At 39.4% G+C, this 25,562-nt stretch overlaps 1 protein-coding gene across 1 annotated transcript in view; it reads left to right on the top strand.

The window, feature by feature from the left end:
• The first annotated feature begins 1,197 nt into the window (after nucleotides 1-1,197).
• KIRREL2 (kirre like nephrin family adhesion molecule 2) overlaps nucleotides 1,198-25,562 on the top strand; it is a 130,561-nt gene continuing 106,196 nt past the window's right edge. Inside the window, exon 1 of the mRNA XM_044080446.1 lies at nucleotides 1,198-1,875. Within this exon, the coding sequence (XP_043936381.1) occupies nucleotides 1,818-1,875 (58 nt within the window). The 5' untranslated portion in view covers nucleotides 1,198-1,817. The remainder of the gene's footprint in view (nucleotides 1,876-25,562) is intronic.

The raw sequence follows: 25,562 nt of genomic DNA, 5'->3' as shown, positions 1-25,562 counted from the left end.
CATACCCTCCAGAAAATCCATGCTAATGCATGCAAAACCTGCTTGTTTGTAGGAGCAATATTTACAAATTGTCACTATTTTGGGCCTTTATCCCCTCATTATTAATGGCTTTGTCCAGGTTTCTTGCTCTAACAAGTTGAGAGGTATGCTTGTTGTTAACATTACAGATATGCAGATTATAGAGTTAGGTTTACAATATTACACCTTTCTTTTGTGGGGGAGTATATATTAACCTCGTTTAGATGAGTTATGTCCTGTTATTTTAAGTGTGGCACAAAAACACTATGCTGGCATTTACATTTGAGCTAAAGAAATACAAGTCTAATAGGCTACAGCGAACAGTCTGCTTACTCATATTTGCATGTGCTGTTCTTTTTGTCATGTTTCCAGATAAATATCTGCTTCAGAGTCTGCATGTTGGATGACATGAAATGATGGTAGCATGTACCAGATGACAAATGCTACTAACATTTAGTCAAAATCCCAGACTATTAGCTTAGCAGTTAGCAGTATGCCCCCTCCCAGCACTACTAGTAGTGAAAGAGATATGCCTCACATCATGCAAAATCAAGCTGGGTCACAAGGGTATTTCTTTGGATTTGGTATGACTTTTTCTCTTTTCTAAGTGCAGTTCTCTAGAGAGACTGGAATACCTTTTAAATATTATACATTTCTAAGAAGTTAAATCTGTCAAGAATAGGATTGTAAGTTGTTTTGCTGAGTATGGATACTTCTCAGTATCATTTGGGAATAAAGTATTTGATTTATCAGTTAGACATAATAAGTAATCTGCTCATTTCAAATATGAGTGTGTGTGTGTGTGTGTGTGTGTGTGTGTGTGTGTGTGTGTGTGTGTGTGTGTTTATTTCAACATTGTTTCTTGAGCTTCCCTTGCATACTATGCTTAAAGTACACTTCTTCCCAAAAACAATGACCTGCTGTCTGAAAAAATGCAATTTCTTTCCTTCCAGTCGCTGCTGTGAGCCTCTCAGACTTTCACAAATGTTTATTTTACTCCAAGTGGTGGTCAGTGTAATGACTGGCTTTTGTGAAGGAGCTTCCTCCAATCCTAGGATGTGTGGGGGGAGGAGTCCCACAGCTACTGGAAGGAGAGAGGCAGTGGAGCATGCCCCCCCCCGCCCCCCCACCAGCTCAATGACCATCTACTTTCCAAGCTAGAACTGCAGTGAAGCCAGAGTGAATCAGGCAAGGAGTTAGAGAACAGTAGCATCACAGAGTTAGGCACTAACAGCTCTTGTTTCTAGCTGTCTTATCTCAACTAGCTGACAATTCAAGCAAACCTCCTGTGAAAACAAAGCAGCACTGAAGTAAAGCAGCAGCAAAAGGGAATGAAGTCAGCATTTGTGAGGTGCACTTATTTAATATTTACTGAATCCTGATACTAGGAGCTGTTTTGGCAGATAACTGGCTACATCTGCACCTAGGAGACATCGAGTCCTGAGAAGAGGAGAAAAGACTAAGGAGACAATCTGCCTACACGTGAGGTTTCTTCTGCAAATAAGTGTAGTGTAACAGCAGACTGCTGGAGGTTCTATTCTGATTCTCTGCAAGGACAGCCCTATTTAACTGATGGAATAGAGGGGATGTTTTTTGAAAAGATCTAGGAAAGCAGCAATAAAAATCCACTTGGTAAGGTATTGTAAAAGGGAGACACATTGTTTTGTAAAAGAATAAAGTTCTTTAAAAGAAGTTAAAAGCAGGACCAGGAATCAACAGAAAGGAACAACAAAACCACTTCATCTGTGAGACCCAGTCATAATCCTAGCAAGAAATCTTCAAAATCTACAGAGGGGGAAATGCTCTTCTTCATAGTGTTCGGTGTGGCTCTGCTTCAGTGTGGCTTCCTCAGAGAAGGTATGCATATTTTAACTAACTTTACACATGCACTCATTCAGCACTGATTGGGGGCCGAAGTCCTTTTAAAGTACATTTTGTAGACATTCTAGATTATTTATTAAAGAGAGTACCAGTCTCTCTCCCTCCCATTTTGTCTAACAGGGCATCCATAAACATGATTGTGCTGTTGCCATCCTGAACATATACATACATATCTATCTGTCTATCTATGTAACTGTCAGTTATTGTGAATCCTTGCACCCCCTGTGAATATATATATACATATGAACTAGAGAGAGGTATTACGAGATGAGTAAGGCTTCACTCCATCATTTTTGTACTAGCAAGCACCTCACCAGAGTGTGGTGAACAAATGCCCTTGGGAGTATGAGGCAAAGGGACCCATACCAAGCTTTTTAAGATTCCTTACCTCTCAAGAGTTGTAATTAATTTGGCAAGTGAAGCTTAGTTTCCTTAAAGCATGTGGTGTATACTACAGACCCATGTTGCAACAACACTAGTTGCATTAATTTGTAGAGAACATACATTTTGTGTTTCTTCCCCTATTTGTAAGGTACTTAAGACACCTATGATTAGCTTATGCTAATGAATTACACATGCAGCTGGGTTTCTCCTCACATTTCAAAAGAAAAAAAAGTAGCTTTAGTTTGGTAGAGCAGGGACATAGTGTAATAATTCTCTAAAGGTGTGATGAAAAAGTATGTCAGGAGGAAGGCAAAACGTTGCAGTTGAGTATAACTTTTTATTTAACGAAACATCCAGATAAATGTTAAATATTTTAAGCGCTGCCAACATACTGTTACTAGCATTGCTTCCTTATTTTCTGTTCTGTTTTAGAGCTGAGTAGCTATTTATCATTTATTTAGTAATTACTTTTATAACCCACTAATATTAGTTAAGCAGATGCCATGTATGCACTGCAGTTAAATATATAAGGTAAATACACAGCTGGAGGCATTAAGGCAGTGCACTGGGGGACTAGGTTGGAATCCCACTATTGCCATCTGCAAAATGCATCTCTGTCAAAAAAATCACTTAATTTTTCTCTGATCACAGGAGTCAGCTGGAAAATGTTGTTTTGTGTATTTCTTAGCTAAAAATTGCACAGCCAACAGGCACAATGATGTTTACTTTACTGGTTAGAGAAACAACATACTCTGTGGTCTTCCTCTTCACCGATCACTGGGTTTGCGTTGATTGATGTGAGGTTCACTAGCAGCTGCATTTGCATTGCTTTGTCCTGATGTATGCACATTACTTTTCCCACCTGAACATCTATAAGAAATCAGTGTTAATAAAGAAACTCACTCATTTGCATGTTTTTCTACTGGCTAGGAAACTGCAATATTCTGTACTCTGGGCAATCCATTTTTCTGCATGCTAAAAGCCTTGAATGAGTCATGTGTTTGAAGCACATAATGCTTATGCACCAGCATATTAATTACTTGTGAAGTGCAAAATGTCAGATTTGTATCGGAGCTTTTATTTAACTTGAAATTGTTTCTTTTATTAGATTGTGATGATTTCGGCAGGATGCAGACTTTTGTAGACTGACAGATCTCTGCGAGAGCTTTTTGAAAGTTAATGTGTTAAAATCTTAAAAACAAAAAGAATGTAGAAAGAGCTGTGGTTCAGGGGTTAAAAAACCTAATCAAATGAAAATAGTATGTAGTGTTGTAGTATCCCAGTACCAGTGTTACTTGTTAAAGTGTTCAAGACTGCGCTGGGTATGTTTTAGGGCTTATCATGAAAGTACACAAAGTCCATGTATGTCTGAGTTTGATGAAACCTGGAAATATGTAGGACACTGAAAGTAGTGGCAGTCTGGAACTATGTAACCATGACAACACACTAAAACAAGACAAGGCAATTTGCAAAGATTTACATTTATATCAAAAGACACACAATAACAGTGCTGATATTGTGAAATGAAGGGGGGGGGACTTTGTATGCTGCTCACTCTGTGTTGACAGATGCTTCTACCTGCCTAGTATCACCACCTTAGGATCCAGGTAGTCTTTTCATCTGCTACAGTTGTGTGTGTGCAACTGCATGTACGTAAGTGATTAACATACAATTTCTGTATGATTTTCATGAGGTAAACTGCATGGAAAAATGATTTCTTTATTGTCTTTCCAAAGATAATGAATACACGTATGACTTTATTTAGTTGCCTGGTCTAAAAGTACATTTAGTCAGACATTATCTATGTCTATTTATAACACAGTATTAAGTACACCATTCACCATGTAAAACAATAGTAAAATGTAGTTTTCACTCTTGCTTAATTGGATGACATTATAACCAGATGTTTAGCCTCTTCTGATAACATGTGCAGGGCTGGTCTTTGGTCAACTGGTGTCCTAGGCAAAAGGGTGCCACAATGCCCCCCACACACATCATCCGGTGCCTCCATCCTGGTCTACCTACACCATCCAGATTACTTTTTTCTTCCTTTTTCTCACACTTTGTCTTATTCTTCATTTTTTTCTGCATTCATTCAACATATTTTAAAGAAAGCATTCCTTTTTTTACAAAAAAAGTAAACAGTAAATACTGGAAAGGCACCACTGCTAAAGCAGGACCCAAGACAGCCACCTAGTTGACCTGTGGCTAAAGCTGGCTATGCATATGTGTTCCAATTCCCTAAGGTTCTTTGTATATGAACTCTTCATGCATTGCTGAAGCTTCATTATAAGTAACAGATAACCCAGTTACTATAAAAAGTTTGACGTTATCTTTGCTACTACATCCTTGAGTATGGATACTTTTACAAGGTCACAGTGTGTGACTCACAATTTTGTATGGGAGGCCAAAGCTCCGCATGTTTTAGTTCCATCACGTATACCTTATCAGTAGATGACATGGAACACAGGTTTTCCATAAGGAAGCCTCCTATGACTCTCTCTCTCTCTCTCTCTCTCTCTCTCTGCTTAAGTTTGTAATACAAACCCATGAATGACAACCCAGTGCACAGACCTATTAGCCAAAAAGATGCAATAGAAGCCCCGAAGCCCAAGTAGGGTATATGGCACAGCTATGCATATGTGACATCTGTTTTGTTCTATGGCCATTTGTATCTATTACTGTAGTTAACACAGTCAGTTGGATTGGTGCTGAATGATTCTTGCATTATCTTCATATACCAGTCTTGAATGTGGCACATATCTGAAATGGAAGTCTATGGACTACTGACTGACATTTTTTTAAAACTTAGAAGGTTGTACTTGAAGAAAGTCAGATTTAAATATGTTTATGATAAGATTAACCCCTGTGGTATAATGTTTTCCACCTTTATTCCAGAATGGATTAAGCACTGTAATAGTGTTTCTGTTAAGACGTGGGCAAAGGGAGGTCCTTCCAAGACCTGGTTCCTTTCTCTTTCCTGTTTCCTTCTAAGCATTGTTAAGTGCACCTTATTTCCATTCTGCAGTTCTTTGCAGGGTACATCAACTGCAGAACATGTGCTACTTTTTTGGGAATTGGGGAAATCCGTACTCTGAGAAGCTGTTGTCTTGAGAAAACAGAGGCATAAGTGGTCTCTGGTCAATGTGTATTAGCTAGATATCTTTTTTTTCCAGTAGCTAAAGACCATTCTGTATCTGAGAGTTCAGACTGAAAGAAGTTTTAAAAACATAATGTACCTCTGAAGTGTTGGGAGTCATTTTCAACTCCTGTAAGGGAAAGCATAACACATTATTGCATACTGTGACAGAGAATTTCAGTTTAAGATTCAAGATAATCTCCTAAAGTAACAGTCATACCATTTGTAAACTTTATAACTTTTCTTGCTTGTTTTTCTCCACATGCAAAATAAATGTGGTTACATACTGCTGAAGTGATGATGGTATGAAGGCCAGGAGCATTTAGTCTTTGCCAGCCTACACCAACGTGACCTCAGTTGTCTGAAGCCTGAATTCTGGCTTTCAATTTTATATGTGATTGGCAGTAACAGGTGTGAGCTTTCATTCTTACAGAGTCAGGAGGCAGTGAAGGGGTATAGGCCTGGTGATTGGGAGACACAGTGTTCTGGGAAACATATGTAAAACGCACACATAAACATACATGCACTTGGATGCAGACACAAATGCACACACGTTTACCAGTATATAACTTAATTTTTTTTCAACCCTTATATATGCTAAAGAAATCTTGTTACTTCCACATGTGCAGTAGTCTTCTTACAGAATTAAGCATTTGGTCTGTGTGTGTGTGTGTGTGTGTGTGTGTGTGTGTGTGTGTGTGTGTGTGTGTGTGTGTGTGTGTGTGTGTGTGTGTGTGTGTGTGTGTGTGTGTGTGTGTTGAGGTTTAAGCACTGCTCTGAGTGATCTGCCATGTTCCTCTGTATGCCTCATGGTTTCATCTGAAGCTGTTACCTGTGCTACCCATGCTTTGTAATGGAAGGAGACAGACATTTGTTATCTGTGCAGTATGGAACTCCCTTATTTTGCTAAAATCAGATGAATAGATACCAGATGTTTTAGACCATACCAGATGCTTTTGTCCATATTTCTCACCATTTTCTGGGCTCTTTATCTGCTGTAAAATCCAAGTCAATTTCAGCTGAAGCATGTGTAAGGAGCTGTGCATGTACATTGCAAGCATCCATCACACCCAGGGTCTCAAGTCAACAGCAGATTAAAAGCAGTCACTATTTTTTCTATGTCAATGGATAACATTTTTTACCTTGATTGCATCCAACCTGGTCATTTAATATGGTGAGCTTACTGATCCACATTTTGCTGTTTTGTAAACTCCCTTTCCTCTACGAAATAACATTGTTATAATATTTTAGTATTTCTCAGGCTTGGCTGCCTGCCTGTATTTTCTGGTATGAGACTTTGTCACAATGGAAGTGTCATACACTGAACATCACATTTTTTTTAGGCTATTTCCAGTGGCAAACACAGATCTCTCCACCACTACCACCAACTTATCTACTGCTCTTCTGCTCTGAAATGACTGCATTTCACTCCACAGTATCCAACCCACACAATCCCTTCCTTCAGCTCAGTTTGTGCATGTAGTACCAGTGGTGATTTACTAGGGGGCAGTACTGCTGCAAACTAGGCAATATGAACAGAGTATTTCTTTTGTAGCACTTTCTTCCTACAAACTTGATTTGTCATGTAAGGATATACACAGTGTCACGCGTAAAGCCTACTGGCTTTTTGCATGTAGTACCTCATTTCTTTCAAAAATGTTTACGATTCAAGGAACTCCTGACACTGATTTGTGACGACAACAAACTCAGTTTTCTTTAGCTACATTTTACTTTCCATGACACTTATTCATATCTGGTATGTTATTCTCTTGTTTCAAGGTAGTAAATTTGAATGCCATGAAAAAATCATAATGTAAAGAAGAAATGACCAAAGCTTATCAAAGAAAGTTCTTCTTGGTAGAATGTCATGATAGTTATTAAAACAATAATCAAAACCGCATTGTGAAATGTGTCTTTATGTCCCATTGTTTGTACAAATGTAGTATTAATATCAGGTTAGAAGGCTTCTAACCTACAACTAACTGTATGAGACTATGTCAGCATGGAGGGCCACTTCCATTAATGTTTTTAAGTCCCACATCAAACGACGGGCCAAGATGGTGGCAGCGCAGAAACTTTTATTCAAATAATGACATACAATTGATGTGCCTCTGAATGAAGCCTAAAGCTGAGCCCCTTGAGCAAGACTTCTGCTGCCCAAGTGACTGAATACAATGTTCTTATTATACCAGTTTTCCTCTTTACCCCACCACACTCCTCCACTGAGTGTATGAACCTGTCCTTCTGTCTCTCATTATCTCAGATTAGGGAAGGGGCATAGGACGTTGCCGGTTTTCTGATTACAGAAGAGCTTATTGTTCATCTGCCTTCACCTTGTTAGTGCACTGATTAGATAAGACGAGTCCAAAGGCAGGGGAAGCTGTAACTGAAGAACCCCATTGTTTAAGATGCTAACTAATGGAGTCCATGCTTATCCTGTGTACACATCTTCAGACAATAGACCATTCAGACAGGCTTGGAGTCTTAATCAAGCAAACACAGTAGAACCTCTGAAGCCTGGATATTCAGCTGATATAATCAGACCTTTGAATGCCTTGAGTTCAGTTATCTGTATACTTTTTCACCAACCTAAAAATCTTCAGAATGCACAAAGTCAAGAGTTCCAAAGTCCATGCTATCTGATGCAAAGTTATTAAGGTAAAGACTGATGGTATAAAGTCCACCACTAGCTAAGGTATGTTGGTCAAAGATGACAGACTGGGCACATTGCAGGGCTTGGCTTTTCATTTTTTTCTTTTTAACCTCAATATGAAACATCCCTATAAATATATTACATACTTACTCTTGTAATTCTCTTAGTTATTAAAAGTACATAAGGAAACATTCTAATACTTATTAAATGTTCTTTTCCAGGTTTGTTTTCATAATGTAAAGCTTAGTCTTATGTAAAAAAAAACATTGCAATGTCTTCATGGGATGGGAATGTGTAGCTCAGACTGAATGAATGGGCATACATTGTGACAGTTTCTTAAATAGGAGATGATATTCTGCCTTAACAGGAAGTACAGTAATCTAAAGCTACTTAACGGGAAGGCAGATGTTTTACAGATGAAGACGAAGTACACTATAGGCAGATGCTTTTTGTGATGATGATAAATCATCTAATGGTGAAGCATGTAGATTGCAAGAGCAGAAGAGCTGGGTTAGATCAGTTCATAGCTCGTCATAATAATAGTGTTACCTTGTGCATAATTTTGAAATAATGTACTTGTGATTGCTACTTTAAGTGCTTATACCTACAGAGTAAGCTAAAGTATACAGTGAGAGAGAGAGGTTGCTCTTGATAGGAAATGTGCAGTTTAAGTAAGGTACATATTTGGCATAAATTAATGAACCGGATGGGCAGTATGTTGCAAGGTTTTAATAACCTCATCTGAAGCAGTAGTTAACTATGCAAGAAAAGAATTCTTAATGCACTACACAGCATTCTTGTATCAGGCAGTGCTTTCACAACAAGTCATGCAGTTATTAATTCTTTTTACATCATTACTTTAATGTCATGTTAAAATGCAGGAATCAGGTTACGGTGAAAGCAAGTAAGCTATGAGGTTACATGCACCAATTATCCCGTTATTACATTATTAGTCCCTGGCAATTAACTTATCAGTTGTGTCATGAAGCATAAAATCATATCTAAAGAAAAAGATGCTGATGATATCTGGAAAGCCTGATGCATTCACAGGTCACTAGCCAAGAAAAGACAAGGTCTGCAAGGCTAGTAAGTCGTACCTGGGTAATCTGGCCATGCACCATAGCACTCTCACAGATGATCGTTATAGAAAGCAGGTTTGCCTTTTTTCTTTTTAGATCCTTTCTCGTGTAGCTCAAGAAAGTAGTAGAAGCAAGACTTGGTATGTCAAGCATTCATTTGTGCATTCATTCATTCTTTTTCTAATACCCACTTTATGTTATTCAGGGCTGCAAGAAAGCTGGTTCCAATCCCTGCAAGCCACGGGCATAAGAAATAGAAACTGAATTCTCAAAAGGATGCCAGTGTTACTGCAGTACAAATACACACACAAATTATTAGTGAGCACTCTTTTATTTATTTTTTTTTTTGGACTCCCACTCCCTTACCAAAGCAAGAAAAATGCAGTCAAAAAAGAATCGATGGCGAGTTTTAGAACTCCTTTTATCTTTCAGAGCTACAGAGGTTTAGACCTGCTGGTATAACTGCATACTTCTGTGAGCCTGCTCCAAACAAAGTGGAGGAAGCTTGTTTTTAAAAGATTCATTAAAGTTAGGATTACCACATGTCCCTCTTTGCACAAGGCAGTACCTTTTTTGGGGAACTGTGTCCAGGAAAAAAACTTGAAAAATGGCAACGTCCTTGGATTTAAGAGAAAAAATGCGTCCTATTTTCTCTTTAATAATTGAATTCCTGTGTTATAAAACAGTGGAAACAATTCAAATTCTATAAAAGTAATCTTTTACTTTTGCAATAAAGTGAAATGCAGTCCTTTGCACTGTGAGTAGGGTTGTTTTTTCCAGAAAAGTGTACTTTTTCATAAAAAATGTCTCACTTTTGGCATCTGAAAAGGTGGCAGCCATGATTAAAACAGTACTCAACTCAATAATGCAGGCTGCCAAGTTTCCCAACCCAAAGATAAGAATCAAACCCCATAACTCATGAGATAAACACCTTAGCCATTATGCTAGTCCCCAGTCACCATTTTCAGATGTCCAAGTTTAGCCTGGAAGGACAGCCATCAGATGCTTGCCTAATGTATTCTCGCAGTACACACCAATGTGTTAGACAAGCAACAAGAGCTCAGATGAGACTTCAATTCACTCAGAAGTTTATATCTAGTAGTGAATAGTACACTTAAAAACAAAATCAGAGCAAGTTATTTTTGCCCTGATTTGCACAAAGTATCAAACTACATGACTTTTTTGAATAGGTATTTGGTATGCAGTCATTCCTCATCAATTATAGTAACATCAAGACAGTACTGTTTTACAACTAAAAACAGTTGGAAGTAAACATAGACTGGGAAAAAAAACAGGATAGACCCAAAAATTATTTGATAATCAAAAATCAAACAGAGCAATGGTTCATTGCCAAGTACATTACAGGTTCACATTGGATTCTGTACATAATGGTGGGTGTACAGCCAATTCAAGGAATGCAACCATTCTTAGTTGTAATGGCTGCAGAGTTATGAAGAGGATATTGATGGAATTAGTTCAGAAGTATATAGATATGTTCTACTCCTGTACATAACCAGGTAAGATGATATAAAAGTTGAGAATCCTGCTTGCAGCATTGGGTGAGGTTTCCATACCTCTCAACTGTCCAGATTTTCAAAGAATGACCAGATTTTATGCTCATATTCTTGGTCTGTTTCTCATAATTTTTTTTTTCCTGGCAAATCACTGGTATGATCTGAAGATTACAGTCACTAAGTAATGACATAGATTTGAGTTTCATACTTCATATCTTTCAGAAAATGTGTGTTAAAACAAATTTCATTACTCTAGCAACGTTCTAAGTTTGTAAGAGCAATATTTAAAATATGTCCCTAATTTTGGGCCTTTGTTCCCCCCATTTTGTTGGGCTTTGTCCAGATATCATGCACTAAGAAGTTAAGAGGTATGGTTTCCACAGCTGATAGCAAGACTTGTCATGACTGACAAGTAGGTCTATTAGGTAGCCAAAGAAAAACTACCACCAACTTCCCAGAGCAGCAGAGTCCAACAAAAAGTAAGAAGCCAAGGTAACCTTGGGTCCATCACTGTTCTTGAATTAGGTCTAGCAGGTATTTGACAAACACCAGGAAGCCATGACCTGTTAGAACTTGACAAATTATTTTGGGGGGGTGGCTTCACCACCACCCCCATGTACATAATTGTATATTACCCCTAATAACGATAGCTGGGATCATACCCATCTATGGTATAAAGCATTTAGGAGCTGCCTCTGTCCATTAGTAAAGACAGGGAGCATACCTGGAATAAATCTTCTATTACATACCCAAGCTGAATGGTGACAGGGATGACCTTCGTTGTACATGGGTGGGGAATCTGTTCCAGAGCAGTGGTATCCCCTGTGAGACATACCTGTCCTTCCAAACCATTCTGTTGATGTTGCAGAAGCAGTTTAAATCCCTGGGCCACATGTTTCTGATGTGGTTTGACTTGCTGATGTGAAGTACATCCATCAGTATAGGGTTGGAGGATGCTTTTTTTGCCAGGCACAGATCACCTCTTAGAAGTCTGTAGGATACCAGGATCTGTATCAGTTTGTTGAATGAGCTATTTATCGAATACCTCTTCGTCAAACTTTATTCAGCTAATCTTAATCCACTGAATGCTGGTTTTAGTAAATTTTTTCTCAGGGAAAAATTAGTCTGCCAACCTAGAAAACATCACAAAAAAACACAAAAATTGAAACCCACTCAGGGTGGGGCCACACACCCTAACCCTTAACTAAATATACCAACTCCAGGATCACATTACATAGGAAAAAGGGCAGACTCCCAATGATAGCCAACTAGTTTTTCTTCCTTGGAAAAAATTTACTAAAATGAGCGAGCATTCGATGGATTAAGATTCAATGAATAAAGTTTGACAAAGAGGTATTCGATAAATAGTTTGTTCGACAAATTGATAGGGACCCAGGATACCAAATATAGTTACAGGGCTTTGAGGCAGTTCATGTAATACATATTGTTTAGGCTTTGTGTCCTTTTAGTAAGGTATCTCTGTCACAGTTCCAGTTGTTGCATGTGTCAGAACAGACCCATTCCAAAGGGGAATTATACTTAATGATTGGCCTAATGAGGGATGAATAAAGGAGGACAATGACACCCCTAGGTCTAGACATAGCCCCTTTGTTTATAAACTGTAGAAGACCTTTCTTATGACAATGGACCACATTACTCAAACTTTAGCTCAATGTCCAAATAACTTCCCAAGTGGGTCATCTCTTAGGGGTGTATTGTCAATGTGGTAGTTCCCTAGGGTAGATGAATTCCCAAAGGATATGGTAATGCATTTTTTTTGCATTTAGTTTCAGTCCATGATTCTAGCACCAGTAATTTTTTTGGGGATTCTAGCACTCACTCAGGATATTCACTTTTTCCTTGAGATAGTCTATGAAGTTATTGCCTCACAGCACAAATCACTTGATTTACTTTATATGAACACAACCAGTAATGTGGAAGAAAAGCAGATAGATGTAAGAACAAAATTACATCAGTACTGCAGTTCCCATCAGTCCATTTTGGGGATATAAGAAAATTACAAGAGTGAGGGTTTATTACTCCAAAACTGGTACCTATCATACCTCTCAACCTCTTAGAGCAGGAAATCTGGACAAAGCCATAAGTAAAAGTGGGACAAAGACCCAAAAAATAGGGACAGTTTTTAAGTATTGCTCTTACAAACTTGAAAAGCTGATAGAATAGCCGGTTTTGCATTACCATGACTTTTATGAAGGGATATGAAGTCTGAAACTTAAATGTATGTCATTAGTTTCTAACCTCTATTTTTAATGATTTGCCACTAATTTGCCAGAAACCACAATTTTATGAGAAATGGACCAAAAATATGAGGCAAAATCTGGACATTCTGTGAAAATCTGTACAGTTGAGAGGTATTGGTGGTTGAAAATGTTGTGTTCTTTTTAAGTTTCTTGGTGGAATTTTGTTTTGAATATGTTTGCATAATCAGAAATGGAAAACTCTCCTTTGATTAACAGGTTGCCATAGTTCACAGAAATCACTTCATGTGGTTTACATGGTATTCAGAGGGATTTTTAGTCCATCTACTGATAACATTGTACCCCTTGGCACCTCAGAGTTTTGACCAAACATTGAGTGCAATTCCTGTCTTTATTCTTCTGAAAAAAAAATACTCTTCAACTACACAGGATGAGTAGAACTGATGGCTTGGGAGAAAGAGTTACTCATGTAGGCTAAAAGTCTTGTTCCTGTCACTGGTTTCATTTAATCTCCTTAAGAGGATACATGTATCTCACATTCTCAGAACCCCACTTATTTGGATTTCTTTGTCCATAATGAACCAAGAGTTTGGGTTAACATATCTGCAAGATTTATTTATTTTTATTGTTTATTACATTTGTTTACCAGGTAATGTCCGGCTAGGCCAGAAGCCCATTTTTGCAATTAACTGCAAAGTTTCCATCAACAGCAGTAAAAAATATGACAGCTTCATCATCCAACATCTGTCTCTCCTTTAGAAGTCATTGCCTTAAATAGTGCCATAGATATTTTTATTTATTTATCCTTTATTTATTTATTTATTTATCCTTTGTTGTTGACCAGGTTTATCTGACTAGGCTAGTAGCCTCTTTTTAGAGGAAACCCAAAGTGGTCTTTATTCTACTATGGAAAATTTGGCCAGGGCATCAGGAAATGTCCCCTATTCTTTTCAGTGCAGTGGGATCTTTTACATCCACCTGAGACACCTGAGCTCCCATTAACTCAAGCAGACTGGGCCTCAGTTTAATAATTCATTCTTATGGATGACACCATCAGGAGTGCAGCATCTCCCTTATGCTGCACTACAGCATCAGCAATCCATCTGTATGGTGTAGGAATAGAACCCAAAGCTGTCTACACCAAAGGTGTTTGTGCTACCTTTGGCACCCATGACACTGATTGATTTTTTCATCTTTATGGTTTTTTGGCTATTCATGTTCAGCTGTTTTTTTTTCTTGGTGTATGCCCTTTCATTTCTCAGCACAGTTTTGCAAGCACTCAGATTGTATAGTAAACTCTCAGTTAACCGGCACCCAGATGCCAGATAACTGTAGTTTCTGATTGCTTGAGAGTTACTATTAAAGATTAACCTGAATAATACTGTACCCTATACTATTTGTATGGTTTGACTTGTTCTCAGGTTGGAAAGGGGGAATTTATTCCTATCTTCCTTTATAAAATTCTAAAACTCTAAAAACGTAAGGTATATTTCTGCGAGGGGGTGGGGGACAGAAAGTGCAACATATGAACATTGTACTGTATTTCTTTATTATTTTTGCCAGTTGCATGCGTTCCAGTTAATTGAGAGTTTACTGTACATTTATTAATATTTGTTTCAGTTACTAGAGCTGACACCTTTTCAGATTCCCAGAATAGCAAATTTTGTTACTGAAAGTATAAGATTCTTACAGGACAAAGCAAGCTGAAGCAACGCAAGACACTTATTGTTGTTATTGTTACTTAAATAGATTTATTGTTGTAGAATTCTAATTCTGTGAATTATATTGTAGCGAGAATTCTTTTTTTTTTTGGTTTGTAGATGAAGCAAAACATTTTTTCTCCTAAAACATTAGGACATTTTGCATTTTTATGCTTTCACATGGGGCACAAATGCTCAGTTCTGGGCTATTCTGCTAAAAGAGGGACAGGTGGTAACCATGGGCCAAGAAAGTAAACCTCCAATTCCTAACACTGACACTTACTAAGAGATTGAGGTTAATTTACCAGTACACGACACTTAACTCGCCTCTTCAGACAGATTGTTCATTGATTGTATTCCAGGTCATTTCTAACAGAATAGTCCTTCTAGGTTGTATTGGTCAGGGACCCAATGGGATTCCACCTCTGTTGTACAAACTTTTTTACAGGCAGTGTAGTAGGGCAGTAAAGACAGAACCAAGCATGTATCAGATATATATATATATATATATATATATACAAAGAGAGAGAGAGAGAGGAGGGGGGAAATGGGAGTGTCAACACACGGGCATGTGTGCATCTGTGCTTTGGAAGTTCATTGAAACCAATAACGAGTAGTCTTTATTAGCAAATTAAATAAGAACATCGCAAATGTTTGTAAATTTGGCTTTACAGCACAGGATCATAGTGATGTTCTTCGTTTTCCATTGCTGCAGTCCTTACTATTGGGTATAGTCCGCGTCCAGTCGGCCCGAATACCAGAGTATAAGGCTGACGTCGGTCAGGGCGCATTAGACTGACGTCAGTACGTCAGGGTACTAATGCGCATGACCGACGTCATATCCTCAGTCTTTTTTGCCGCATGGTCCGATGCAGAAGCAGTTTTGCGAGTGCAGGTTGGCGTTCTGAAATATTTCCGAAACCGGAGTTTCAGACCGAAACAGAGTTGGCTAAGTACCCGTTAGAACATTTTGTTTTTCTTGCCTCAGTATTTTACCGGATGTCAGAAAAAGTGAATAACTGTATTTCTTGTGGGAAACAGATACCTCATAGGGATTACCATACCTTGTGTATACCTTGTTTAGGGCCTGAGCACGACGTTGTTGGTTGCCGCTCTTGTGCTAGGTTTAACAAACGCACTATTAAGAGGAGGTTAGACTGTGCCAGGTTAGTGTTTGGGAAGCGTTGCAATTATAAAATGCCGCCGGATGCTCCGGCCCGCTTCGTCAAGAAGCGCAAGGACAAAACAGTGAAGCCTAGGGTTGATGAACCGGCAGTCCCGGACGTCGGTTCTTTAGAAGGCTCAGTGGAGCCAGAGGTTTTACCAGGAGTTTCCATGGAGTCTCAGGCAGAAACTTTACTGTTACAGGATGTGCCTTCGCAGGAGGTAGGCCAGGCTGAGGGGCTTCTCAGGTAACTGTTCTTCCCTCTCTTCCCAAGGTAGTTAGAGCCTCTCCTTCTGTTGCCAAAACTTCTTTCAGAGGTAGGCCTAGTTCAGCTTCAGTAGGGGCTTCTTCTAGCATTTCGGGTTCTGTACCTAAGAAACATATGCTTAAAATGGCAGAAGATTTGATTACTATGATTAGAGGTTCTATGCCCCGCCTGATAAGAGGCCTAGGGTGGAACCGAGTTTGATAGTTTTGAACAGTGTTCAGAGGCTTCAGAGTCTTCTGCGGAAGACTTGCAGGAGTATCCTACTTATTCTGATTCTGATGTGGATGATTCCACTCCTACAGCTTCTCCTCCTGAGGATTTCTCATTTTCAGAGACTCTGCATTCCATGAGGGAGCACTTTAAATGGGAAGGCCAGGATTACTCTGATTCCAGGAAAAGGCTTAGGGAATTCTTGTTTTGCCCCAGCATAGGCCCTTAGCTATTCCTCCTGTGTTGAATGTGGTGGAAGATGTTTTTGCAGAGGCTTCCCTGAATCCTGACTCTTTGCCTCCTGCTCCTGTTAAGCCTGATAGGTATTATAGGGTGCCCGAAGCTCATAAGTATTTGTTTAAGAGTCCTAGGGCGGACCCAGAAACTATTTCTCAAGGGCCTAAAGGTGTTAAGGCTTCTGTGGTTAAAAATCCTGTTCCCACTGATAAAGAGGCAAGGGCCTTGGATAGGTGGGGAAAGAAAGTGTATACTTCTTCCACTCTAGCCATGAGAGCATTGAATTGTCAGTTTCACATGCTAAAATATCAGAATTATCTCCTTTCACAATTAAAATCTAAGGTGGATGCTTTGGCGGAAGGTATTGAGTGTAAAGAGTTGCTGGACTTGGTTCATGTGTCTGAGCAAGTGGGTAAGCATTCTTTGCAATGTGGTTTTGATGCTGTACAGGCCTCCTCGAGGGTGGCTGCTACTAGTTCTGTTCTTCGCAGGCATGCCTGGTTGAAGGATCAGAATTTAGCTGAGCATGTTAAGACAAGGATTTTGGATGCTCCTTTACAGTCTGATGTGTTGTTTGGATCGCCTGTGGAAGCAGTTTTAAAGAAAATGGAGGACAAAGCTAAGTCTATGCAAACTGTTAAAGATTTTTGCAGGTGCAGCCACCAAGTTTAGTAGAAATTGGCGTGCTAAGAGGTGCACATATCCTGCTTATGATTCCCAGTCTAGGGGTAGGTCTAGGAGTGGTAGGGGCAGGGCTCAAGGTTCTTTTAGGCCTAGAACAGGGAGTTCACCTGCTCAGACTTCTGGTGAGGGCAGGGGTCAGTCCTTTCGTAAACAGACCCAATGACCTGTCTTTTCAGCTGCCAGTAGATTCTCGTCTGGCAGCTCCTTTGGGAGGAAGACTGTCTCTTTTCAAAGAAAATTGGGATTTAATTACTCAAGACAAATGGGTGTTGGATATCATTCACCACGGTTACAGATTTTATTTCCATACAATGCCCCTTTCAAAGGCATGCCAGACGTTCCTCCTCCACAAAGAAAGGAGGCTCACAAGCAAGTTTCTCAGTTACTCCAGATGGGGGCCATTCAGCCAGTCCCTGTATCAGAAAGGGGCCTAGGATTTTATTCTCGCCTGTTCCTAGTACCAAAGAAGGGGAACACGTGGAGACCAATTTTGGATTTATCTCTCCTCAACACTTTTCTGGACATTCCCAAGTTCAAGATGTTGACGTTACAACAGCTTTTACCTCTGCTGGGCAAAGATCACTGGATGGTAACTTTAGATCTCAAGGAAGCTTACCTTCATGTGCCTATAAGGCTAAGTTGCAGGAAGTATCTGCGGTTTCGAGCTGGAAATTCTCATTATCAGTTCTCTGCATTGCCCTTTGGCTTATCTACTGCCCAGAGTATTCACAAAGGTTCTGGCTCCAGTGATAGCTTACTTCAGGCTTCAAGGAATTCAAATCTATCCTTACTTGGACGACTGCCTGATTCTGGCTCAAGAAAAGGAAAACCTTCTACAGCATCTGGAATATGTTATAGCAGTGCTAAGATGCCTAGGGTATTCTGTGAACGAAATAAAGTCCAGTCTAGTACCCTCTCAAGACATGTGCTTTCTGGGTGTGAGACTGAATACAGCAGCCCAGATGGCCTTTTAACCCCGGACAAACAAAAGAGTCTGTCACTTTACTTCCATCAACTATCTCATCAGTCCGTGCTGACTGCAAGGACAGTCCTTCAAGCATTAGGGTTCATGGCATCTTGTATTCTGGTGCTTCCCAATGCCAAACTGCATATGAGGAAGCTACAATGGTATCTCAAAAATGTATGGACACAGCACTGCCAGGATTTGGACACTGTCATTCAAATAATACCTTGCCTTCAAAAGAATTCTTGTGGTGGGCTCAGGAATGTCACCTAAACAAGGGACTCTCTGTGACCCGGCCAGAGGCAAGTCAGATTTTAACGACAGATGCCTCGGACATTGCTTGGGAGCTCATCTAAATGGAAAGTGGATACAAGACAAGTGGCCTGCCAGACTACAGCATCTACATATCAACATGAAGGAGATGTTAGCAGTCCAGTTTGCATTAATGGCTTTCAAGGAGTTACTTCTTCCAGGGCAGGTGTTGATTCTAACAGACAACACAACTGTCATGTGGTACATCAACAAGCAAGGGGAACACATTCTTATCCTCTATGCAGGCAAGCAATGATTTTATGGGAGACTGCGCTAAGCTTGCAACTAACTCTTCAGGCAAGGTTTCTGCCAGGAGCACAGAACTCCTTAGCAGATGTGTTAAGCAGACAAATCATGGATCCCCACGAGTGGAAACTGGATCTTCATGTATTTCAGAAATTGACAGTGTCATGGGGAACTCCAGACATAGATCTGTTCGCTTCTCCACTAAACCACCAGCTGCCAAAGTATTGCACAAAGGGGTTTCATCACACAGCTTGGAAAGTGGATGCTCTGTCTTTCAGTTGGAAAAACCTTCATGTGTATGCCTTTCCACCTCTGCCTCTTCTTCCAAAGGTACTATTAAAGGTCAGACAAGACAGGCCAAGGATGATTTTGATAGCTCCAGATTGGCCTCGGCAACACTGGTACCCACTACTACGGAGTCTGGTAAAGAAGCCTCCATGGCCTTTACCTCTGATTCCTCATCTGTTATCTCAGAAGGACGGTCATCTGCTCAATGTCAAGCTTCACTCTCTTCATCTAACAGCCTGGCATATTCTGTGTTGAACCACAGCAGGTCTCAACTTCCTCAACAAGTTTTAAATGTGATTATGGAAGCTAGAAGACCTAGTACAAGGAGAGTGTACGCAGAAAAATGGAAGAGATTTTTATTTTGGAGTACAGCAAAGAATTTGGAGATTTCTGAGCCTAATTTGAGTGTGGCTCTTCAATATCTTACTGAGTTATTGGACAAAGGTTTGTCCTTCTCTTCCATTAAGATTCATGCTGCAGCAATTTCAGCTCACTATGATTGTGACCCACCTTTGTTTTCGCATCCTTTGTTCAAGCAGTTTCTTAGAGGGGCAAAGAATATAAGACCCCCATTAGAGCTCCTACTCCTGCTTGGGATCTCAATTTTGTGTTGGAAAAACTTACTCTACAACCTTTTGAGCCTGCAGCTACTGCTGAATTGAAATACTTGTCATGGAAGACTGCTTTTCTGTTGGCTATTACTTCTGCAAGAAGGGTGTCTGAGTTGCAGGCCCTTATGGCAGTAGAGCCCTTTTGATTTTCCATAAGGATAGGGTATCATTACGTACTAATCCTTCCTTTATGCCTAAGGTGGTTTCTAGTGTGGCTTTAAACCAAACTATTCATTTGCCTACGTTTTATGCAGACCCTCAAAATAAAGGGGAAAAGATTTTGCACACTTTAGATGTACACAGGCAATTGCGTTATTATTTAAGCAGGACTAAGGATTTTAGGCAGTCTCAGCAGTTGTTTGTTTCTTTTGCTTTGAGTTCACAGGGCAAGCCTGTGTCAAAACAAACTATTTCTAGGTGGATTGGCTTTTGCATTGCATTTTGTTATTCCCATCATGGCAAGGAGATTCCGGCTGGGATTAGGCCTCATTCCACTAGGGCTACTGCCACTTCAACAGCATTTCTAAGGGGGGTGGCAACTAAGGATATTTTGGAAGCAGCTACTTGGAGTTCAGTGCATACTTTCTCTAAGCATTATCACCTTCCTATCTACTCTAAGTCTAGGGCTGGTTTTGCCACAGCTGTTTTGCAAGGCATGTTGTCAGCTCCTACTTCTTTATGATTTGCCAGCCTCCCTTATCTCTGCTTTGGGATTCTACCCAATAGTAAGGACTGCAGCAATGGGAAAGGAAGAACATAGTACAGTTTTGTACCTACCATAAATGTAGATGTTCGAGGATTCCATTGCTGCAGTCCAATTTACCCTCCCTCCTTCCCGTCTGTGTTTAGGGGTGGTTGTGTAGGTGAGTTTACATGCTTATATTTTTGTATATATTCTTGTATATATTGTACATGTTTTTGGTGCAGGTATTTTGGGACTTGTCTTTTTAGGGTCTTCTGACATCTGGGGCAAGAAAAGACTGAGGATATGACGTCGGTCATGCGCATTAGTACCCTGACGTACTGACGTCAGTCTAATGCGCCCTGACCGACGTCAGCCTTATACTCTGGTATTCGGGCCGACTGGACGCGGACTATACCCAATAGTAAGGACTGCAGCAATGGAATCCTCGAACATCTACATTTATGGTAGGTACAAAACTGTACTTTTTGTGATATCGTGCAGGTCATTTAACAGTAATGTATTGGCTAAGGCTTTTGATTTGTTGACTTGGGAATACTAGATTTGAATCCATAACTTCTCTTTTCATTTGTGTAGGCAAAATGTGAGTAAATTTAATTGTGTTTCTAAGTCTTTGTTCAAAACACCGCATATCTTAGGAGTACATTTCCTGTTTAAACAGCCCTTCTTGTACACTGGCGCATTCCAAAGTACACAGAAGACACTGTACGCAGGCATTTTGCCAGTTCTACCAGTGACACGTACATGATCACAAAACCACACTGTGGGCAGCATCAGACTCCAATGTAGCTGCAGTGCATTTACATTTCTGCTTTCCATGTAAGTGTAGTCTGCTTTACTGCTGTTTGTGCTGGCACATAATTTTATAGAAGGACATTTGGGGAAATGTACTGGAGGCAGCAACTCACGGAGTTAAATATAATTGCAGTGCTGTATGTAAAACTTGTTTTGATTGCTTGTTCACAGTACAGTAAGTTACAGCAGATGACTTCTACCTGACTTTTTTTGACTGTAATTTAATCACTTGTTCATATTCAACCTGTGTTGCAAGCCTTATCTGGTGGTCCTACTGCGCAACCAGGCATGGGTAACAGTGCCACTGTGATTGCATGTAATTCTGTCTGAATAGAGAAGCTCTGAAGCAAACTGTAAGTGCTACAAAGCTACCATGGCTCACACTGACTGCTTAGAAGAACAGTAAAAATGAATGAATCTGAAACCCTGTTAAATGTTACAGTCTGCTGACTTGGGCCACAATATGTTTTTATTTTATTTCTTATAGCAAATTTTACACACTACAAATCATAGTCTTATCACATGTCCAAGGGAAAATTAAACACCAGAAGCAGAATGATGAATTACAGAGAAACAGTAGTCAGTTCCCATTTCTACCGACTGGGGGAGGGGGTTGCACGCTAAATTAATTTCCATCAGATGTCCCTGTTGAAATCCTGATCTCATTTCTAGTTGCTTTTGCTGACTCCCATACCTATGAGTGCAAGAGCCTTGAAAGCTGGAGCATTTAACTGAAACTTGTTCTGATTTTATAGATCACATTTAATCTAGCTAAAACATGAAATTTAAGCCACTGCTGTAACCAGACCACCTCTCATTTTGCTCAAAAATACCAGAAAGCAATGTCCCAGAATTCTATAAACGTCTATGCACTGTTAATGTTTTTAATTTGAATGTGTATTGTAGAGTTGAGGAACTCTATACTGAAGTGGTTTACTAAGGCAGACTGCCTGCACAAAAGTGAATGCACTATTTAACACCTATTAATGTGACAAAAAATGGTTATTTTATCAGTGGACGCAAAAACTAAACAACGCTTTAAGTTTACATGAAAGAGAGTTGCACCACGCAACAGTGATTTATTCTTTCTGGGGCACCAGTATGCCTGAAACTTGACCACTCAGACAAAACTGGAATTAGATAATAAAAAAGTCAATAAATAAAAGAAAGGATAAGGTGAGGAGAGCAAGTGAAAAAAGTAGAAGGGGTGAGCTAGACTGTTAAAGATGTTCTGTGGTCACATTCTAACCAGATAACTTAGCAGGATCTCTGTTTATTAATTATTATTTATTTTATCCATGACAAATGATACATTACATGTAGGACAAATTGTCCTCTTTTTCTGCATCATTTCTTTGACATGTCTGTAAATTTCATGGCTGTGGCCTTCAAAGGTACAAAAATGCAGGGGAAACAGTGTCTGGGAGGAACCTGCAGCCCCTGGCCTTTTGGCATTCTCACCGTGAAGCATGGAGAAAAGGATTTGGCCTGGAATGCTGTTTTCTTTTATTGGAATGGAAATCTGAGGAGGGTGAAAAATCTGAGCATGAAACAGCAGGAATAAAAAGTCTTTGCTTTTTTTTTTTCCTATTGCCTTTGTGGCCTCATCTCTGGCAAGAGATGTCCAGGTCATTTTTACAGACTAGACCTATCAGCAGGCTAGAAGGGTAAGGATTCTGGGAAGGAAGGAAACTGAAACAGAAGACTTTTATGTACATATCCCACTTACACTTTTAAAGCAGATTTCTTTAAAGCCAACGTTAGCTGTTTTTTTTTTTTTGATGCCCTCTTACACACCACTTGTCACAAGCACTTCACCACAAGGACAATCGTAACACACATATGACTGTCAGTGACTTACTGTGAGTTATGCAACTCAAAAGCAATGGTTATCAGGATCAAACTAATGCCTGATAAATGCACAAAGTTTAATTGCACCTAATTGTTGCAATTTGTTGCACAGCAACAAAAATCACTTGCAGATCACTAAAGCCAATAACTCTGCTGGTGAAGCACGATTCTCTTGCACCACAGCCAAATTATGTAACTCCCTCCCACCCACAATTACCTCCATACCATCATGCACCCACTTCAAAACTTTACTAAAAGCGCACCTAAAAACATGCTGGCTATGCCCTTGCAACTCCCACTCTTAATATCATCCACCCCATCCAACCACTACCTTTCTTTCCACTCCACTAACTATCTTGATTATAGCAAGCTCAGATGCTCATAAGCCTAGTACTTATTATACAGCGGGAACTTCTTATTGTAACATTTGTTAATGTCTGTTATGTACTTCACAGATAAAGATTCTAGTTGTCTTCATCTGTAAATATGTTGTAAGTAATTGCTATGTTAAATTGTTAATCGCTATGTAATCCAATGTAACTACTGTCTGTTTATTTTAACTGTGGAGCTTTTCTCCCCGGGCCTCCGCTGAAAATGGACCTACGTCCAGTTGGACAGTCCCGGTCAACAAATGTAAATAAATAAATAAATAAAAATAATCATACCACTATTAACCTAAAATGCTAGATAGTAGTTTCACTGCCAATCTGAGTTGTTTCTCAGCAAGTGTAGGAAATGTCTGGCTGTTTAACATCAGAGCCAAAAACATCTCATCTGAAACAGAAAAATGTTATGCTGTAGCTGTGTAGCCCTTCATTAGTAGTTTATTTAGCATTATATGAAATGTTCTCATTTTATTTACTTGAGCATTGTAGCAATGTAGTTCTGCTGTTTCTTAAACCCTTTTCAGTCATGATCTAAGCCAAAAGGCACTGCTAGTTAAAGGCTATGAATCCTGCTGTAAATGATGTTGTTGACAGAATAAGAAAGGTAAATAACAAGAAATTGAGTGTCTTTCCAACTGTGTTTGTGTATATTTACGTATTGTTTCGTTAAGTGTAGGTCATCTGCTTTTGAGATTTTTTTATCTGTAATGAAAAAAGAGAGAAGGAAATAAGAACACAATTATGCAGATGATAATAGCATTGGTAGAGATAAAACAATGACAAGTTCTGTACCACCACGCATGACTCAGTTAATAAAATCAAAAGAAGCACTATTTGACCATTGCTTTGAAGAACTTTAATCTGGATTCTGGCAATCTGAAGTTAGTACCTCATTTATAACTTTCCATCTCTTAAGAAGTTTGCGTAGAAGGCTGTTTACACACAGCTTTATTCTATTTTAAGGGTTTATCAAGTTTATAAGCCTTATTAGCTAGCAGTTTGCACAGCCCACAGTACTAAGACAGCTCTTAATAGGGTACTGAATGATTTTTCTATGTTGAAGGATCAGAGTTATTACTCTCTTCTGGTACTAATTGTTCTCTCACCAGCACTTGATACAATTTATCACTATATCCTTTTTGATCAAGATAGGATTTAGTGTGGAGCCTCAGGGACTGCTGGGAATGTGGTTGCCGTCTGCCTTTCACAATGTCATCAATGTTAGTGTCTAGATTTTATTATTTTATTCTTTTTCCTCTTTCTCTATAATTTCTTATGTCCCACAAGGCTCCATTTCTCATCCAATGCTATTCTCCGTGTGTATGTTTGTATTGGAAGAACTCATTAAAAGGAGGTGCTTTCAGTATTCTTACTCTGCAGATTATTTATAGTTTATCCTGTCCTTTCCTCAGGATCTCCTCTCAGGTGCAGATTTCCATGGTGACAGCTGTGAATGCATCCAGAGTTGCATGAACAGTATTAATATGAAACTGAAGACATCCAAAACAGTAGTCATTCTGATTTGTAACCACTTCAAGGAATTCCAGATCTTTGGCTTTCAAACCTAGTGGTTTCCATAATGGTGATAAAATGGATTTTATGGATAAGGCAAGAAATTTTGCTTTGATCCTGGAAGACAGGTTAACACTTAGTGATGAGGTATCAGATGTGGCTTAAATCATTAAGTTTCCACCTAGGGAAGATAGTCCTGTTTCTCTAAAGATCTTTCCATGGCTGTGTATGACAGTCTGCTACCTGGCTAGAGTAGTGTAAGTCCCTGCAACTGGAGGTTCCTAAGGTCATACATTGACTAAATACAGCGGGTACAGAACTTTACTGTCTACTTCTTCACAGGTAGTCACAGATACCTTTACATCATTCTAGTTCTTTGGAGCCTGACCTGGAAGTTAGTTCAGCCCTGTGTAACCTTTAAAGCTCTTGTATTAGTAATATAAGCCTGTAAAGTATTGGTCCGTCCTGTCTAAAGGAACTCCTGGTACCCTACAGTCAGACTAGTCCTTGTACTGTTTCTCCCAAGGCTTAGTGAAGTTTCCATGATGTGGGTAGAAATATTCAGAATTTATTCCTTCCCTGAGAGACCGAGAGAGTCTCCCATTCTGGACAGTTTTAAAAACATCCTTCAAGATGCACTTATGTGGTCTGCTCTTCATCCAACCTTTATTATTGTTACTTTATTTTGCTCATTCATTCATTCATTTATTCATTTATGCTGATTTAATTTATAACAGCCATGG

Source organism: Protopterus annectens, chromosome 8.part0 (assembly GCF_019279795.1).
Source record: "Protopterus annectens isolate FY-2018-M chromosome 8.part0, PAN1.0, whole genome shotgun sequence".
Lineage (NCBI taxonomy): Eukaryota > Metazoa > Chordata > Ceratodontiformes > Protopteridae > Protopterus > Protopterus annectens.
The sequence above is the reverse complement of the archived record's forward strand: the minus strand, read 5'-3'. Positions and strand labels throughout refer to the sequence as shown.